This window comes from Musa acuminata, chromosome BXJ2-9 (assembly GCF_036884655.1).
Source record: "Musa acuminata AAA Group cultivar baxijiao chromosome BXJ2-9, Cavendish_Baxijiao_AAA, whole genome shotgun sequence".
NCBI classification, from domain to species: Eukaryota; Viridiplantae; Streptophyta; class Magnoliopsida; order Zingiberales; family Musaceae; genus Musa; species Musa acuminata.
In genome coordinates this window covers 3,379,019-3,398,758 of record NC_088346.1, presented here as the reverse complement: position 1 = coordinate 3,398,758, position 19,740 = coordinate 3,379,019, and the positions used below count along the sequence as shown (strand labels likewise).

Genomic DNA, 19,740 nt, shown 5'->3' with positions numbered 1-19,740 from the left:
GCTAAATTGAATTCGAGATATCAACCGACCTTTTTCTCTTCGTCACGTGAGAAACATGTCACATTTTAATAAACGCCAATATAGTGGCATTGCCAAGGTACAGAATTGAATGGCTTAGGAAACACATGAGGGGAACTAATAATGTGCTTGATGAGACCACATGAGTTTAATAGCTATCGGTCACGATTCTCTTGATTCGCACGCCATTTTTATTATTTACAAACAAGTCATCTCCGTCTACAAGAAGGAAGGATGGAGAAAAAATAAAAGAAACATATGAATATATATATATATATATATATATATATATATATATATATATATATATGTATGCATTCATAACTATGTTATTGTATCTTTCTAACACAAAGAGGAGAGTTATCCGTCGCATTAGAATGATTCATGGTTCTATTTATTGAGAAAAAATATTTTTGATGTCCTTGTCTACTTGACGTGGTTTTGATCTATATGCGTAAAATTATTCGAAGTGGTAACCAAGGTGTCTATGAAGTTCCGATGTCAACTTTTATAGATCTATATTCTTAATTTCAGTACGTTTGTATATAGAATTGAGGATGTATTTTTATATTTGATATTTGAAAGGTAAAATATTTTTTAAATATTTTTATGGATGATGTGATTCGTAACCATCCCAAATTGTTCCTTGAACTTTTAGGAAATATTCTCGTGAATATTTCGTAAGGAAAAATAATTTATAATTGTTTTGAACTATCCCTGGACTCTTATTGATGTGACAAACGAGTGACAGATCATCTGAACCTTTTGCTCCCACGAGTCTTATGTGATGTTTGCATGATGAACAATGATATTTTCTATCACTATCAATTATGAATATGGAAATTAGATATAATTATAAATTTATTTGATTTTTTTTCATGATTTATTGATTACAAATTGACATTCTCTATCACTATCAATTATGAATATGAAAATTAGATATAATTACAAATTTATTTGAATTTTTTCATGATTTATTGATTACGAATCAAAACAATAAAATTAGATTAAAGAACAATTTTTGGGGGATATTTTCACGATTTATTAGAACCGGATGTGGATCGGATCCTTGATCGAGAGAAATCATGACCACGTCTCCCATTCAAAGATCTAACCGTCTGTTTACGATCTAACGGTGTGGTCATGGTCGGATTTACTGATAAACCCGATCCGATTTGCAGGTTATAGCGTCGGTTAAAAGATTCGGGCAGATCGCGTAACATATCTCCCCACAACCCTAACTCATATTCGAGGAACCCTCTGCTGATCCGGTCGGCCCTTCGACGAAACATGGCGAAAAAGGACGAGGCGACGGTGATGGAGCTCGACGGCGACAAGTTGGCTGCTGCGGAGCAGATCATTACCAAGTTTCCCATCAACGGTTTGCACTCGTCCTCCTACTTTCTTGGATCTGCGATCTTTCTGTGGTAATTTGTAGGTTTCGAGGTGTCGCTCCTCGATGAGTTTTGGTCACTGGGGTGCTTGTTTTGTGATCTCAGTGTTGCAGCTCGTGAAATCCGCTCAGATGCAGCACGGCTTGAGGCATAGAGATTACACTCGGTATAGGTGCGGTCTCTTTCGTCGCACATGAGTGCAAACCAAGTTCTTTACGCCCTCAGTTTACGGTGTTCTTGATTGATCTAATGTATGTAGGGATCTTGATTCACCATAGCGAATTGCTCTGGACGTCATTAGAATCTTAAAATGGGATGAAGCGAATTATTTCTACTATATAAGGATCGATGGATTGATGTGGATGTCATCGTAATTTTAGAATGGGAAGATGTGGATTATTTCTATCATATTGTTAATATGATCTAAGATCCGTATTGATCAATTCTGTGTCCTATTAACTTTCATTCTCATTATTTCTGTAGTGTTTGTTTTTGTCCATAAGATATGGTTGAAACTGTAACGACATTCAAATCGAGCTGCCAAGATGGCAGTCATTACTCTTTATAACAAGCTCAGATGATTAAAAGAAAAAATAAAGATTTGCTGTAGGGATGATATATTAAAGGATTAAAGGAAAAAAAGAGTAAGAATAATGTCTACACGGTCTAATTGTTCTTCATAACTTTTAGCCTTGACCATGATATTTTCTCATGTTGTCAGCTTGTTTTGTTTTGCTTTTCTTCAAGGTAAGATGCTAATATCCTGGATATTTTACTTGTCCACATCCTTGTTGTGAAATGTACCCAAAACATGATTTTTTTTTAAGATGGCAGGCCTTAAATTCATGCTTAGTTTTCAATCATGCTAATTAATCTGAACTTCTCTTTTATCTTAATAATAGGTATAGCTTCCATTTCATGCTACAATTCTGTTCTTCTATCTTCTTAATAGTTTTCTGTAATCTCCAATTACTTACTTAAACATAATATGTTTTTTCGTTCAAAGCTCTAGCTAACATACATATGAGTTATTTTAGATCAATGCTTCTCGTGACTTTTGCACATTCTTTGTAACTTTGTACTTTATAAATTCTGTAATATTCATCTTGACTTAATAAATGTATGACACACTGGATTTATAATCATCCTTGTTTTTGTTCTTCTCTTGTTCATGTATCTCTTATGATATCAGTCAAAGCCATATATTTTTGGTATCTACATTGTTTTAAGAATAATCTTTGGTTTTTTAGGAGATATTGTACTGCACGATTGAGAAGGCTGTATAAGTCATTGAAGTTTACACATGGTCGTGGTAAATACAGCCGGAAGACTATAACAGAGTCGACTATCACTGACGTGAGGTTTGCATCGCTTGTCTTAGAAGCATCTTATACTTCCAGTTGAAGAATACATTTCTGTTCTCTTACTTATTTTTAGATATGTTATTTTCTTTGATAAAGGTCTTTCTTTATTTATCATACTATGAGATCTATCAATATCATGTAATACATTCTCTTATCAGTTTGAGGTTTAATACATTTTCTTTAGATAAGGTACATAAATTAAAATTTTGTATGGTGTGATGCAAAAAGTGTCTCAGAATTGTTCTTCATGGTGTGTGATATATTAAGTTATCTGAATTTGGGGGAAGAGCCATTATCAAACAAATTATAAATCGATATCTGTTTATTTTTTTTAATACTTAGGCTAAAATTTCTTGCCATTTAGAATTTCTCTATTATCTTGCTGTGTAGTACACTATGCTTTAATTTGTTTTGTTTGTATGGGCACGTTTTCATAAGAAATTAAATTTATATCTGCAAGTTAATGTCTTTGTATCAACATGTAACTGTTCATGTCCAAAGTGTGGTTGACCGCAAATGGTTTTTTAACTAGTTGATTAGATGCATTGTGCTTGTTTATGTAGGTTTTTATCAGAAATAAATCTTTGTCAGTAAGTTAATGTGTCTATATCAACATGTATCCAGGCAGGGTCAAAAATATGTTGTCAGAGATGATTTTTTAACTAGTTAACTAGTTTAAGTGAATTTCATGAAAAATGAACGAAATAGAGTTGCAATAAGAAAAAGTCAAAATTTTAGATTACGTAGATAACACCAGAGTTCACTATTCTATGGAAGTAATGGCAGAGTTTAAACTATTCAATGCCTTTTTATAATGTGCCAAAGAAATATATGAGTGCTTGTTTAACAAAAGAGAAATTTAATGTAGTAGTACTTCATTGAACAATATTTCATAACTTATTCCCAAGTAATTGTCAACAAGGTTAATTTTTTTGTATCTTGATTTGATTGTCAACAAATAAATTATCTCCGATTTGACTCCAAACACCAAGTATCATGACTTAATCCCTGAGGTGATTAGTATGTACTGCTTCAGTATAGTGATTGCATTATCAGCTTATGACACTGTAATGAAAGAGATTGCTAGTTAGAGTACATCCTTTGTATGTTCATTAGTATTTAGTCTTTGGTGGCATCGAACAGACATTAGAAATATACTCCTAATTCCTGGTAGCTTATATATACCTTTCCATCTTCCATCAGAATTTGTATGCCGTATCATAACCACCAAAATTTGTGGCCTGAGTTTCTTTTTTAAACTTTAAGTAATCTTGAGGTTCACTGTTGATTTAATTGCTTAGCGTTGTTCTGAATTACAGCTGATTTAGCCATTTTTTGCATGCATTTATGTATAGTAGAATACCATACACACACATATACCACATTTATGTATATATGTGTGTGCATGCCTTCTTGGAGACCATTTTGATTGGCACCCTTCAATAGCTTTTAAGTACATTTGTCCTGGCCATTGAGACCACTTGGTAACTTAGGAGGCTTTTAAATCAATTGTCACTGTTGTTTGATAATTAAGTTAAATCAGTACTTGTTAGAAATATCAAATGACATCAGCATTGGCTCAGTTTATCTGGGGCTGTTAGAAAATACAGGATGGCAAATGTACAAAACTGTGACTTGTCATTTTAATAGGTTTCTCCATATTGTTCTCTATATGGCTGAGCGAGCTTGGAGCCATGCCATGGAGAAAAAACAGTTACCTGATGGACCAAATTCTCGCCAACGCATTCACTTGCTAGGTAGATTAAGGAAAGCAGTTAAATGGGCAACACTTTTTGCACAACTCTGTGCTGCCAAAGGAGATTCTAGAACTTCTCTTGAAGCAGAGGTATGTTTTCCACCAACTATATTGTCTAATTATTGCTTCATTTTTTTAAATATTGTTGCTACTTGAAGGCATATTTGCTATGAAATAGCAAGATCTATACATGCATATCTATATATCTGTCATGGACTGCTGTGCTTGCTGTTCTAACTCATGGCTGGCCTAATTTGTGTCCAGAGCTGCCAATTGGTATGGCATGGTATGAAATCATACTAAAGAGGTACTCATGTGGCCTTGTGTCATGAAAGGATGATTCTTGTGTTAATATTTTTCTTGCCAATGCAGTGTGTTATTGTAAGTTTTTGTTTTTCACTTGAGCTGTTATGGAAAAAAGGGAACGAAACAGAGAATCTGATTTTTTAGGCCACTTAGTGTTGCCATATCATCTGTTTTAAAAACCAGGATCAGGATTGGTGGTCTTAAAACCTTGCCCCTGCTATGCTTATGTGTTTTTTCGCTTGCATTCATTCTAGTTCCCTTTTGATAATAACATATTACTGATGTAGAGTTTTGGTTCATTAGAGATTAGTTTGTATTATAAGGATGTAATAATACACTCCATGACAACAGAGATTACCTTATTTATTCTAGTTATTAAATTATAATCAGTGGGATGAAGATAAGTTCTATCTAAAAGTGCCAGAGTTTTTGTCTTGTAGGCATATGCTTCTTATATGAAAGGGTCTCTATTGTTTGAACAAGATCAAAATTGGCAAAGTGCATTAATGAATTTCAAGAATGCAAGGTGCGTTATTACCAAATATATCAATCAGTTTCCTTTACTCTGAACTATGGGATATCTTGGTACCTGCTGTGTTGCGACAGATGGTACTAAGCTCAGTTTATTTCTCTGTTTATGCTGAATGTTGTTTGCTGCTTGTGTGGGTTGATCTGTTATGATAGATTTTTTTAATTCTTTATTCTTGTTGCATTAGTTTTTTGGCAGCTTTTAATGAATTATTGCTGTGAAGGGCTGTCTATGAAGAGCTTGGAAAATATGGGAACATAGAAAATCAAGTTTTATGCCGTGAACGTGTTGAAGAACTAGAACCAAGCATCAGGTATTGTTTGCACAAGGTAGGTGAATCAAACTTGCAAACTTCAGAGCTTATGGACATCGGAGAACTGGAAGGACCCGCCTTAGATCTCTTCAAATCTAAGTTAGAGGTAGGCTTTTTCCCCTGTGTCCTGCTTATAATTTAAAACTTATTCTCTTTTTTATTGGTGTGTACATGCACATTGTGTGTTAATGTATGAAATTTCACTCATAACTAACCAAAACCTTACTTTTTCTATATTTGCCAGTTATGTAGTTGCAATTGATTTCAAGTGTGGGAAAACTTTATCATTGTAATAGAATTTACTTGGTATATCTAATAGGAGGATGCTTCTGAGGTGTGAATTGTTGAGTTGTATTAAATGCATTTGTAATCTAATAGATATGATGTCTTGTATGAGTTTATAACTTTATATATTTGTTATTGGCACCTCGACTAGGTAGAATGACATGATCCATTTGACTGAAATTTGTGGAAGTATATTTGAGAAGGTGGACATTTTCCTAGTCTTAAATTTATCTAAAAATAGGTAAAAGTGTTGTTTGAGTCTATGGAACCTATGATGAATATAGTATCACAATGTAACTTGAGTTTTTTTTTTAATTTTTCTTTATTCTTGTGGAGTTCTCTAATCATTTTGGCATTTTTCCATTTGTTTTGAAGATTGTTAGTTGAGTGAAAACTCTCTATACAGAGAGCATTTTGTTAAATGAGCATGTTACAATACTAGCAAGTCACTAATATAATCAGCTTTGATTTAACTTCCTGAAGGTATCTTCACATGTTCTGTAACTTTTAGGCTGTTATGGCTGAGGCAAGATCGCAACAAGCAGCATCAATGACAGAATTCTACTGGCTTGGACATAGGTTCCCTGTCAATAATGCTAAGACTCGTGTCTCCATTTTGAAAGGTTTGTGACTTTCTTTTGTTAAAGAAATGGGGTATTGATGAAGAAACGATGATGGAACATGTTGTTTGCGTTTATTGTATCTTGATATTTTCTATCATGATCATATATATGCCCTGATTCATGGTTTAGTGACATTTTTCTGTTGCTTAACTGATTTTCTGTCACTCCAGTGATCCAGGCAGCAAGTATCATATAGAATTTTCATTAACAAGATTATAGAGATAAATATAATCATATCTCTTGATGGTAACATTATTTATTTTGTTGGTAAATAGTAAACACTCCTTGTGATTTTTAATTTTCTATGTTGTTGCCATGGTGGCATTTATTAATTCTCTGGTATCTATGCATATAATGTTTTTATTAATTAAGTCATACATATGAAGTACTGTTATAAATACTTGTATTTTTTACCTCATGCTGTTACAGTGGCCCATACAAGCATGCCTGAGGTGTAATTAATGTTTTTTAAATTAAGCTATACATATGAATTACTATTATGTATATCTTTATTTATTTTCTTATGCTGTTACAGAGGCCCATGCAAGCTTGCCTGATGTGTAGTGTAGAGCCATGGATAAATATAGACGGATATCTAAATTAGCATGCTTGATGTTACAGATTACTGTATTTCTTTGGAAATGTATACAAAATCTATACCGGTTACTTTTGTTGTTTTGTTTACTTCATATGATCTTGATAATTTGTTGAAGTTCTTCTTACTTGAAAAATTCGACCAGCTCAGGAGCTAGAGAAAGATCTACATGGTTCAGCATCAGATTCACTTCCAGCTGAGAAGAAGCTTGCCATGTTTGACAAAATTTTTTCTGCATATCATGATGCTAGAAGCTGCATTCGTAATGACTTGGTATGATAATTAGTAGCAGTTGTTGTTGACTTGATAACTTCTTGTTTGCTCTTTCTTCTTGTAACCCATTCACAAACTATATAAGAGGTAGGGTCTTTTTGTTGTTCTATAAATAATGCACCTTACGTTATTCTGATTTTAGGCTACTGCAGGCAACGCTGAGAATGTAAAAGATGATTTAAATGGTCTGGATAAAGCAGTAAGTGCTGTGCTGGGACAGCGTACAATAGAGCGTAATCAGTTGCTTGTTGCCATTGCTAAAAGTAAATTCACTAAACAACGTGATGACAAGGGTGACAAAGTAACAAAACCTGAGGAACTTGTTCGCTTATATGATCTTCTAATACAGGTTTGGTTCCATGGTTCAGTTTCTGCAGGATCTCTTTGTTGTACCATTTTTTTCCCCTAAACATTGTATCAATTTTTTCTAAATGATCTTTTCACTGTGCAAGTGTAACTCATGTGTTATTTTTCCTTTTATTTACCGGCAGAATACCTCAGATTTATCTGATTTAGTCAGTTCTGGAAGGGACAGGAACCCAGAAGAAGTCGCACTTGTGGAGGAATGTGTGATTAAGGGTACAGTGTTTCGAGCTGAGCGGTTAGTCGTCATTACCTTTGTAATTGATTTTAGTGATTTTTCATAGACAATGAAATATATCACTTGTTACCTATTTATGTAAGATTAGAACCATCTGTTTTGCTCAAGCTCCTTCTCTATGTTATTGTCAACCTTTTTTATTTATTATGTTATTAGTGAGTGCCATGAAAATGAATCTTACCTTTAAATTGTTTTTAGACTAATTTCATTGAACATACCAGGTGTTTTTATTTAGCCAAATCCTACAGTTCAGCTGGTAAAAGGGCTGAAGCGTACTTGTTGTTTTGCCATGCACGTTCTCTTGGGGATACTGCCCTAGAGAAGCTTCAAATGACAAGTAATCCTGATCAGGTGTGACCCTTAGTTATTGTGACATGTTTTTGTGTTGCTACTATAGTTTTTCTGTAATGTCATCTTTTATATAAGTAAACAAATTTCTGTTGTTATATAGTGAGAATGATTTTAAGACTAGAAAGCAACACCTTGTGCTGAAACTGAAGATAACTGCAAAAAATGTGTGAACCACTAGAAGTGCAGGACTATAACATGCTTCCATGGCTGTTCTATTCCTTCCCACACATGCAACAAATGCTAGGATGCATTGTGCTTTAACATGAGTGAACCACTAGAAGTGCAGGACTATAACATGCTTCCATGGCTGTTCTATTCCTTCCCACACATGCAACAAATGCTAGAAAGCAACACCTTGTGCTGAAACTGAAGATAACTGCAAAAAATGTGTGAACCACTAGAAGTGCAGGACTATAACATGCTTCCATGGCTGTTCTATTCCTTCCCACACATGCAACAAATGCTAGGATGCATTGTGCTTTAAGGCAAAAATGTTATTTTCATATTGCATGCTTGGTGCTTAGTTTGTTCTTACTTTGCATAATTAGTGGTAAAGCTTCTATTTCAACAGAAAAAGTGATTTGCGGCAAGTAACATGAAAATATGGTCAATGGACCTACTAACTGAACGGTTGGCGAGGCACATGGCCTAGTGCTAGCTCTATCTTGTGCCATTCATGGATAACCTTGTCTTGAATGGGCTTATTCACCACATATGTATAATACAAGGTCCACCTTGATATCAATTGTCATGACCAATCTCCATATACACTGACTTGATATCAAGTTTTTGTAGCGAATCTATCTGACCCTATATACCATCATACTCCGACCTAAATGATGTACCAATCCATGCATCACGCCAAATATGTTTAGCTTGCTTCAGAATTGAAATTCTTCTTCTGATTGTCTAATATAAACCAATAAAATTATATAAATTCACAATTTTATGACATTTGAAAGAGAATCTTCCATTAAGCAAAAGTAAAATTTTGAACTTAGATATTGTTTTCTCCAGGAATGTTTGTTTCTTCTAATCTCTGCATGTTTTGCTTGTTAAACATTTTCTTTGACAGACTTTAATTAAAGATCTGAAGGTCCTATCTGACAACTGTAGATCAAATAGTTGTATAGAACACGCAGCTGGCATTATGGAGGAAGAGAAGATTCCAGAAAAGCTATCGAAAGGAGTCTCAACCATCTCATTGACAGGGCAGGAGAAAAAGGTATATAGTTTACTGTATGCGTAAGCTTACTACAGATTTAGAAAATACTTACTATGACAAATTTGAAATTTCTTTGTGGTGAACTAAATTTAAGTGCAATGAGTTTTGACCACCTACAGATGAAATCGTAAGATGCATCTAAAGATATCTCCCTCAAATGAAGATCCTCAGTCGATAAATTTGATTCATGTAGACATAGACGTATAACAAAGTTTATTTCTTGTCATATATTTGCTCAAACTCTGCAATCTTGGTGGCTTGTCTTCATTGCAGGTAGATAAGGTTCTTCTTGAAATGCTTGATGTTTACGAGTCAGCGGTTGGAGATCACAACTCCAAAGTTGTTCCACGCATAGAGCGTTTTCCACCACCATTCCAAGCAGTTCCATGCAATCCCATTGTTCTAGATATTGCTTACAGCTCAATTGAGTTCCCATCGCTTGAAAACAGAATGAAGAAAGACAAGAAAGGTATATTCAGCAGGTTATGGCGTTAAGCTGTTCTCCTGCAGATGGGTAAAGGACATCACTCGGTTAAATTTTCATTGCTCCTATTGTTTCCGATCGTCTGGAGAAAGAAAATTGCTACATTTAAAAGTCTGCTTCCCTTCTCTTTTTTATCCTTTGAGTTTTCGTGACAGAGGATTGATATGGCACAGTTCCATTTAGAATTTACCTTTTTTGCTACTAGTTCGATAATAAAGCTTTGCTTCCAGATGTATCTGATCAAGGTCGGATTCGACAGGCCCAACTGTTATCTCTCGACACAGTTATTTGTGCTTCTTTCACTATGAGGTGGTGTTCACAGTAAGATTTCTCTTCAGCCCTGTAGTTTCTTCTCTTCTCACATATATTAATAATTGACTGGATGATAAATCATCAGATTGTTGAGGAAAACTATTTCTTTTATGCTACAAACACGTAAAACATCAGTAACCTAAATCCAATAACAAGATTCTGTTTCTTTGCATTTTAATATCCTGGTAGAGTGGTGGTGTGGGCTTATGACTTTAGGCGGCTTATAGGTTGCTCAGTTTATGCTAGTTAATAATATGCTTGATTTGGTGGCCTAAATAACGGAGCTATCTAGTCCTTTGTAAGTAGCTCGACACAAAGCTGCTTAAGACCGCTTCCGCACTATAGTACTCACGGTGCCATCCCGTGCAGATCACGTGCTCTGCTCGAGGGCATGTTTTAAAAACCCGTAAGATGGCGAGTGGAAAGGATTCGAAGTCGAACAATAAAGAGCTACTGTTCTCCTCCTCGTCCTCCTCCTCCCCGATGTTCCTCCGAAGCCTCGTCGCCTCCCTCTCTCGATCCCAACTCCCCATGTCACCGTGGTTCTTCGCTTGCAACCGGCGATTCGGCGTCCTCCGAGGGGTGGGCTTTGGCTCCGCTGCCAGGACCGACGATGGTCGGCGGCCGCTTGTCGCGCCTCTTCCTCCCCCTACCTCCGACAAGGTCCGTCGCCCTTTTTTCTTTGCCTGTGTTAGGACCTTTTTCTGAGCTTTTGAATAATATTTATTGATTTTTGTGAGAAAGGATGAAGCCAGCAGCCCACGTTGTTCCTTCTCAACCGAGAAGGAACCTTTGCTTCCCTTCTTCCCCGCCACCACTACAAGGCAACTCTTTCTTCACCGTTGTCGCTGTTTCCCCGGCCAGCGACCTTCGACCACCGCTCGACCTCCTCGCTGCCCCCATCTCGTTCAAAAAATAAAAAAGAAAGAAAAAAAAGAAAAGAAAAGAAGAAACACGAGAGGAAGAAGAAGTCGCAGCCACCCCTGCTTCCGGCCAGCCCACCCGCCGCTGCTGCTCTCCGGCCAGCGCCCACCATCGCCCCGCTTCCCGGCCGGCGACCACCGCCGCCGCTGTTCCCCGGCCAGGAGACGACGCTGCCAGCGTCCATCCCAGCCCTACTGCCGCCGCCCGCCTCCCCTTGCGTCGCAGCGCAGCCGCTCGACCTCTCCTCCTCGGCGATCGTTGGTGACGCTGCTCCCAGCCGCGTCACCACCGCTGCCTCTCCACCGCCGCCCGCCTCCCCTTGGGTCGCAGCCGCAGCGGCCGATTGTCGCCCTCCTCGCGGTGACCGAAACAGGGCAACACACGGATTGCCCTTGTTCCCAGCCGCGTCACCACCACTTTTCCCAGCCGCATCGCCGCCGCTCGATCACATGGCCAGCGACCTCTTCTCCTCGCGTCCCCATCTCGCTCGAGCGAGAAGGACCGCCGGCACCGCAGCCGCAGCCGCCGGTTGCCGCAGCCCCTCCTTGCAGCGGTTGCAGAAACAGAGCTTCCTCTGTTGCCGCAGCCACGCCTCGAGCGCCGTCGCCTTCCAGCCGACCCACCACCACTGCCAGCCACTGTGCGGCGACCGCTGCTCGCCTCCCAGCCGCCGCTCCCCCTGGCTCGGGCGAGAACGACCGCCGCCACTCCCCCTTGCTCTGTCCCCTTGTGACCGAGAAACAGGGCAATCCTCTTGCTGCTGCGAACGCCGGTTGCCACCACCGTCGCCACTGCTGCCCAGCCAGCGACGACGCCGCTCGCCGCCCAGCCTGCCACTACTGCTGCTGCCAGCCACCGCAGCCTTCACCTCAACCCCCTCATCTGCACCGTTGCTGCAGCCCCCTTGCATCTTTGCCGCAGCCGCCGGTTGCCACCACTACAGCCTCAACCCCGGCCGCTTCAACGTCACCTCCCTCTTGTTCTACCTCCGCTGCTGCAGTTGTTGGTTGGCATCACCGCAGCCTCAACCCGGCTGCTCGGCGATTGCTTCCTTGGGTCACAGCAGTCACAACCGTCGCCTTTCAGCCTCGGCGCTCTCATCTCACACAGTGACAAAAACACAGGGCAGCAACTCTTCCTCCATTGCAGCCACCGCAACGGCGAGTCCTTGCCGGCGCTGCCCCCAACCACATCACCATCGCTGCCTCCCAGCTCTCAGCAGCAGCGATCCCTCCACGCAGCGACTGCAACAAGCATCGTTGCCTCTCACCAGCGCCTCCTTCCGCAGTGTGATAGAAACAGAGCAACGCTGCCTTTCATCCGCACTGTCGCAGCCATCGCAGCGGTGAGCCCTTGGCGGTGCTGCCCTAGCCGCACCACCATCGCTGCCTCCAAGCCCTTAGCAATAGCGATCCCTCTACGCAGCGACCGCAACAAGCATCGTTGCTTCCCACGCGGCGACCGCAGCTACATCCCTGCATCATCGCAGCAACCCTTCATTCTCATAGTGTTGCCATCGACTGCATCACAACAGCAGCACCGAATAGGACAGTGATTGATGCCCTTGACCAACACCAAAAATAGGAGTTGAGATTACAGATTTGCAGTCTTACGAAATGGCCACCGATAACTCAGTGAAAGCACAAATGGAAGCATTGGAAATTAGAATTGAGAACCGGTTACAAGAAGTACTTAATGATTTCAAAAAGGACTTACTGGGGAGCCTTAGTAAATTTCAACAAGGTGGGAGCTCAAGTTCTACATTGCACAGATCTGGAAATACTAGAAAAGGGCCCCAAGATTGTGACACAATCTACTCATACATGAAGGTGGATGGACAGCTCTAAAAAATTTGTCAGACTTCTACAATGTTGGAGTATTAGAGTAGGTTTGAAAGATTATCAAATCAAGCTAGAGATTGGTCGAAACGACAACTTCTGGATACATTTATTGAAGGTCTTATTCCAGAGATCCGGTGTGAAGTTAAAAGCTCGTCAACCTCGCACTATGATAGCTGCGATCTCATTCGCACATCTACATGAGAAAAAAATCAACAGGGAAAATCATGGAAACAGAAGTGACAATAACCAGATGGTCAGTAAGCCACCAGCCCTATCTATTCCCAACCAAAGCCTTGACACCCGAAGACTAACCCAAGAAGAACTTAAGGAAAGATCAACAAAGGGTTTATACTATGATGAAAAGTGGAGTATGGAGCACCGATGTAAACAAGGGCAACTTCTGATGATTGAGCCAATTAGAGAGGAACCAAAAGTAAAAGAGTTGGACTCCGATCATAAAGGTATGAAAACTGATGAAGATATTGAAGCCATCACACATACAATGCATGCATTGGCTGGCTACACTAACCCACAAACTATGAAAATCGGAGGAACTTTGAAGCATCAACCTGTCACTATTTTGATTGATACAGATAGCACTAATAATTTTATGGACAGGAAAGTTGCAGCCCAATTAGCCCACCACATTGAAGGATGTGATATATTTGAAGCTGATGGACGGATTTTAACTTATGATAGCAAAGGCTAGGAATTTCTTACAACGATTACTACACTGAAAGATCGACCTATTGCTTACACTGTCAAAAAGTGGAGACCATACTTGATCAACGGGTTGTGATGCGTTGCAGATAGCCTATGACTGAAGTGCTAAAAGACAAGCTCCCCGAGATTGATGCTGCTCAGCCTTGAGGACAAGGTTGATTTGAAGAGGGAGGAACTGTTAGGACCCTTTTTCTGAGCTTTTGAATAATGTTTATTGAGTCTGTTTAGTCCAGTTATTTATTGAGTCGGTTTGGTTCAATTAGAGTCAAGTAGATGTTTATTTAATATTTATTTATTATTAGAGTTCAAGTCCTGATGGACTCTGGGTGGAACTCTATAAATAGGGATGTAACTGCTTTTTTCAGGGATCTATGAAAAATACTATTTTGTCTTTTGACAAATCCTAGGAGGCTGATCCCCTCGAAGCGATCAAGGAGGGTCGATCCCCTCGAAGCGATCAAGGAGGGTCGATCCCCTCGAAGCGATCAAGGAGGCCGATCCCCTCGAAGTGATCATCCTCTTTCTCTTCTTCTTTTTTACGATAAGACTTTAGGGTCTTATCATTTGGTATCAGAGCGACGATAAGACTTTAGGGTCTTATCAGCCTGTTTCCAAATTTGTGGTCTTGTCTGGGTTCTGGTTCTGGTCCTCGTCGCGGCTTCTGTTTTCTTCCATCGTTTTAGGTTTCAGCTTCGTGTCTTCGCAAGTTTCTTTTAGAACATAAAACGTGACGACGTGCATGATATGGGATAAGATTTCTCTGTTTAGGTTCTTCTTGGGTGATATTGTTGATCACACCATTAGATCCATTGACATAAATACATAATTGATTTTAGTACGTAAGACGCTGGACGTCGTCAGTCTCCATTCTTGAGACAAGATGCATCATTATCTATATAATTGAATCCATCTAGGAAAATGCAAATAGTTGTTTTAGATTTTGTATCAATGCTTGCTGCAGTTATGTATTGGTTGATATGTGAAACTAATGCCGTATCTATTGGTATTTGTTAGGCTGAAATGTACAAGGGCCTTGAAGCAGCATTAGGTACACCTTTCAGTTCAGATCCTTTATCACCACCTCCAAATCCTATAGTTCTTGTTATTAGTGGACCAAGTGGCGTTGGCAAGGATGCAGTTATCAAGGTAACAGAGCTTTTTATTTTTTATTTTAATTTTTGTATATGCCAAAGTCGTATGATTTTATTGAGTCTACCTTTAAGTCAGGCTGGCAAGGATTTTGTTGTGTTACTATGGGTCGGGCTGGAACTTGACTTTTATTTATTTTTAATGTAAATTACTTTTTGCTAAGAGAACTTTTGTTGGGGCTATTTGGCTAATGTGTAAGATTTTCTTTTCAATCCTTACTTGGTATTGTTTAACAGAGGCTGCTAGAAGTTCGAGAAGGGATTCATTTTGTCGTGACAGCGACCAGCAGACCACAACGACCTGGTGAAATCGATGGAAAGGACTATTATTTTGTTACCAAAGAGGAGTTTCTTAAGATGGTTGAAAGGAGTGAGCTTTTGGAATATGCTCTTGTTTATGGTGACTATAAAGGTATTCCCAAACAGCAGGTACACAAAAGTTTTTTGATCTGATGGAATACTGACTTCACATCCTATTGTAAATTTTCATCTATTCTCCAACAAGAAGAGTCACCATAATCATATAAATTATAAGGGCAAATCCTTTTTTTTTTTCCTTAGGCAATAATAGGTTCCTACTAGGTTTGACAGAAGGGTTGGGTCTCTTTATTTCCAGATAATAGGGAGCCATCTAACGTGTGTAGTGTAAAGTAGTGTATGTTGCACCAGATGCTTGCTAACAGATGTATGATGCACTTTGCCTAACGTGTTCTACCTAAAAGTCATCATTGGGGATGACATTTTGATTGGCTTGGTCCTTGGTGGATCTGTAAGATAAGTCTATGAGATGTTTATTTCTCATGTCTGATGTGGACTTCTCCCCAAATTTGATTTCTTTTGTTGTTTGTAAAATATTTCAAAACTGAAACATAAGTTTTGTGTTCCATTTCTGACATCTTTGTGCACATCAAGCAAAAAGACTAATGTAGCATATCTTTACTCTGTTGTGCCACTTTTCTATATGGTAATCCAAGACTACAAGTTATATGGGGTAATAGCACATCAACCATCAAGACTAATGTAGCATATACCTACTGTCTATTATGCCACTTTCCTATATGAAAATTCAGAACTATAAGTCATTGTCATGCATTTTCTCATCCATCTGCCATTGTTGATACCTCTTTTGTTCAAAAGCCATTTTTACTTATATTCCAAGAAATACAGTTTAGTTGAATCTTTGGTCAGAAACTTCAATTTTTTACTTTATTTTTTTTTTGCAGTTAGGGTTTCGAATTAATGTCTTTGTAGAATAATATCTCGATTCCTTATATCTGTACATGTTGATCTCTTCTCATTTCTAAATGCGTAACACTCCGATAACCCTTGTGGTCAATTAGACCTGTGATGAGGCAGAGATTTCATATGAAGGGCATATAATGCCCTTCGTACCTGGTAATTTTATGATTTCGCTGTATTCATCTACCCATAATTCATGACCTTTCTATATGATTTTTTTCCTTTGGCTCTTGGGAGCCACTTTCATAAGGTGGTTGCAGGTGGATGAAAAATCTTCTGTTTGTGAGGAATCGGCTGATGGTAGGGATTCACATGGTTTGATTCTTTTAAAAAAGCTGTACAAATTTCTTGCAAGTATTATGATTGATATTATTATTGTAATGACATAGAGCACAATTCTTCAAGATGCAACTATATTTTTTATTAAACCAAACTGTAGAAAATGCACCACTTTGGTTCAGGTTCTCGGTTTGACCGGTTCCTTTGCTTACACCTGCTGGTCGTGGATGTCAAAATGGGTTAGAGATGGAGTGAGTTGAAGAAAAAAAGGACCTAGGTCAAGGCGCGATGAAGATAAATTTTGATAAACCTTGCTTCCTGAAAATGAGATTAATAAAGTAATTTAATTATACAAGTTACCCTGGGATTTGAGATTGTATACAAATACAAAGATTTGAGGGATTGATATGACATTAAAGTAGATTTCATGTATTAACATGTAGTAAATACTTTTTTCTTTGTTTCATTTTGGCTTCACTGATTCCCATGTAACAATAGAAGGTATAGAAAGTTCTCTTTTAAATAATGTTTTTTACCAGTTAGGCAAAATTGCATCCATATTTTTCTTCTATGAATCAATGGACTGATATACATACACTTAGTTTGTTAGTACTCATTTATGTGCGTTGATCATGACATGAATATTACAGTAACTCTCTTAACCACACAACATAAGCACACATACATGGACAATGGATTCCAATTTTTCATGCCTTGTGATGATATTTGTCCATTAATTTGATGGGTTGCCTCTTCTTTGTCTCCAGATTCGTGACTACATGGCTAAAGATTTTGACATTGTGTTGAGAGTGGATATACAAGGTGCAGCCACGTTGAGGTCAATACTGGGTGATTCAGCAGTCTTTATCTTTCTGGTTGCAGAGAGTGAAGCAGCACTTGTGAAGAGGCTTGTAGCTCGTAACACAGAAACACCTGAAATGCTTCTTGTAAGAATTGCCACAGCTAAGGAGGAGTTCAAGCACATGAGAAAATTTGACTATGTAGTTGTTAATGCGGAGGGGAAACTTGACAATGCAGTTAAACTTGTGGAATCCATCATTGATGCAGAGAAGGCTAGAGTCTGGCAGCGCAAAGTTCAAATCTAATTCAATCATTCAAGTGGTATGCAATATTTCCTTTCATCTTCACTACGCATTGTATCTTTCTGCAAGATCATAGCTTCTGATTTTTTAATATGCTTTATAAATTTTCATAAGCTTTTTTTTTTTTTTTTTCAAGCTTTTTAACCTAGAGCTGACTATTTAAATCTGTTATGTAAGCACATACTTTGAGAACTATTTATTTAACACATTTCCATCTAATTTTGATCCAAGTTTGTTTTTCTGCTTGAGTGGAGCCTGGATTTTGTAACCTAAATCTGTCTATCACCATAGTGATACTGGTATCTGAACTTTTTAAAACATGGATGTGTAGGGTTGAGTTCTATCCATTGGGACATTTAAATTTTTATGTCCAAGTATATGTGAAAGTAACACAAATTTATGTAGTTACAATTTTCTTCATTTGTTTTGTACTCTTCTAATCAAAAAAGTATCTTTGATCGGTTTTGAATTACTGCCGTAATAGTTGTTGCTAGTGCAATCAAATAATGCACTATTTATATTCACATCCACCCTAAATCTGGTTCAGATTCGTTCCCCTTATGTATCTGATTTATATACATATTCATTTTGAACAAATACGGTTATGGAGTTTAGAGTCTGTTTTATTTCCATGTCTGTCTGCTGATTATGAGTGCATATGCAAATGAATATTGTTTCACCAATATCTGATCTACATTCAAACAACTTTTGTTTGATAGCGACTTACTAGCATAGGAGGATTGACATTTCAAATTTCTTTATAGATCTTGAATTCTCATTGTGTAAACATTTAATCAGTGCATATTCACTGATTCAAGAAGGAGAGGATGCTGTTGCTGGAAATTCAGAAAATATCTCTTCTAAGAGGTACACTTATGACATTACATCTGTTCACATGTAAACTTCATTTCTTTGAATTTAGCTTATTTTCAGTTTGAATTGGCTTGATTGTGTAGTGGATATTGATCCTTATTTTCACTCTATAATCACCTTGTATCTTCATTCATGGAGGACCATACTAATCTTATGATCACCAATAAAGTATATTTGGGTGTAGCATTCATGCCTAAATTTGTGTTGTGCTTCATCAGGTGCTTAATATTTCATTTCTTTGATTAGAAATTTGCAAATCAAGTTCATTATCCGTATCACCGTTATGGATTACACAAAATTTGGAAGCAAATTTGCCATCCTTTGTGTGTTTGTCACTGGACATGCTGTATCTGTGTGTGCCAAATGCCTTGTGTCTGATAAGGGAAATATAATACTATTTTGGCACTATTACCTCTCTATATCAACATGATTGAAATGATAAATAAAAATTGATTATAGTCGAGCAGAAATATACTGTGCAAAGTTTATATTTAGGTTCTGCCTTTAATTCAAATTCTGAAACTTAGCTGCAAATATTATCATCAATTATGCATCAGGAAATTGATTTTAGATAAATGGTAAATTATAGTCTTTCAAAAGTAATGTCCCTGCTTGCAGGGGGTAAAGCTACATTTGGTTTTGGCCAATTTAAAGATACACTTCCGAGTACAAGCAAATTCTCAGACGCAAATGGTTTGAAGGTAGAAACCTACAAAGACTCCATCAAAATAATCTATTCTACTCTTAGTCTCAATTAATATACCATACAGGCATCCAAGTGGTGAGAGGCATCTGCATTTCTTCTTAAAGAAGTAGCTTTTACATGAGGTGAGGTGAATTTAGAGTCCTCAAAACATGAAATCGCCCCTGCACTCTTAGTCCAAAGCCTTGTATCTAATTGAGAAACCAGAGTGCAATGACAACTATTCTAGTGATAGTGATTGCCACCTACAAAAGCATTCGCTTTTTTATGTTCCTTCTTTGATGTCACACACGTGGGAGCCACTCTTGGGAACACTTTTTTGAGTTGTGATCATCTATCAAAACGTTCCCTCCCTTTCGTAAGCCCATGTATGTACATATGAATGACGACAAATAGATCCCATAAATTTAGTCCTTTCGATTAACGATAAAAATAATCAAATTTATTTCAGATCCAATCAAACATTTTTTTTTCTTTA

The 19,740-nt window shown here is 38.0% G+C and overlaps 2 protein-coding genes across 10 annotated transcripts; both read left to right on the top strand.

Annotated features, from left to right (window-relative positions):
- The first annotated feature begins 1,197 nt into the window (after positions 1-1,197).
- LOC135622554 (uncharacterized) lies at positions 1,198-10,352 on the top strand. The gene is made up of 13 exons (XM_065124495.1): positions 1,198-1,399; positions 1,518-1,584; positions 2,663-2,773; positions 4,427-4,622; positions 5,279-5,364; positions 5,591-5,786; positions 6,477-6,588; positions 7,329-7,456; positions 7,599-7,805; positions 7,948-8,057; positions 8,279-8,408; positions 9,484-9,633; positions 9,907-10,352. Exons 1-13 carry the CDS (start codon positions 1,309-1,311, stop codon positions 10,126-10,128), a joined length of 1,806 nt encoding a protein of 601 aa, XP_064980567.1. The 5' UTR covers positions 1,198-1,308; the 3' UTR covers positions 10,129-10,352.
- LOC103996998 (guanylate kinase 2, chloroplastic/mitochondrial) lies at positions 10,299-18,742 on the top strand. 9 transcript variants are annotated; one of them, XM_065124497.1, is made up of 7 exons: positions 10,299-10,438; positions 10,799-11,092; positions 14,932-15,063; positions 15,303-15,477; positions 16,555-16,619; positions 17,351-17,705; positions 18,485-18,742. In XM_065124497.1, the coding sequence occupies exons 2-6, from the start codon at positions 10,841-10,843 to the stop codon at positions 17,687-17,689; spliced, it is 963 nt and encodes a 320-aa protein (XP_064980569.1). In that variant the 5' UTR covers positions 10,299-10,438; positions 10,799-10,840; the 3' UTR covers positions 17,690-17,705; positions 18,485-18,742. The 9 variants fall into 9 exon arrangements, 5 of the variants coding, with proteins under 5 accessions (XP_064980569.1, XP_064980568.1, XP_009416382.3 ...); XM_065124496.1 differs by having other exon boundaries at positions 18,451-18,742; XM_065124498.1 differs by lacking the exon at positions 10,299-10,438 and adding an exon at positions 11,174-14,071 and having other exon boundaries at positions 10,953-11,092; positions 18,451-18,742.
- The last annotated feature ends 998 nt before the right edge of the window (positions 18,743-19,740 follow it).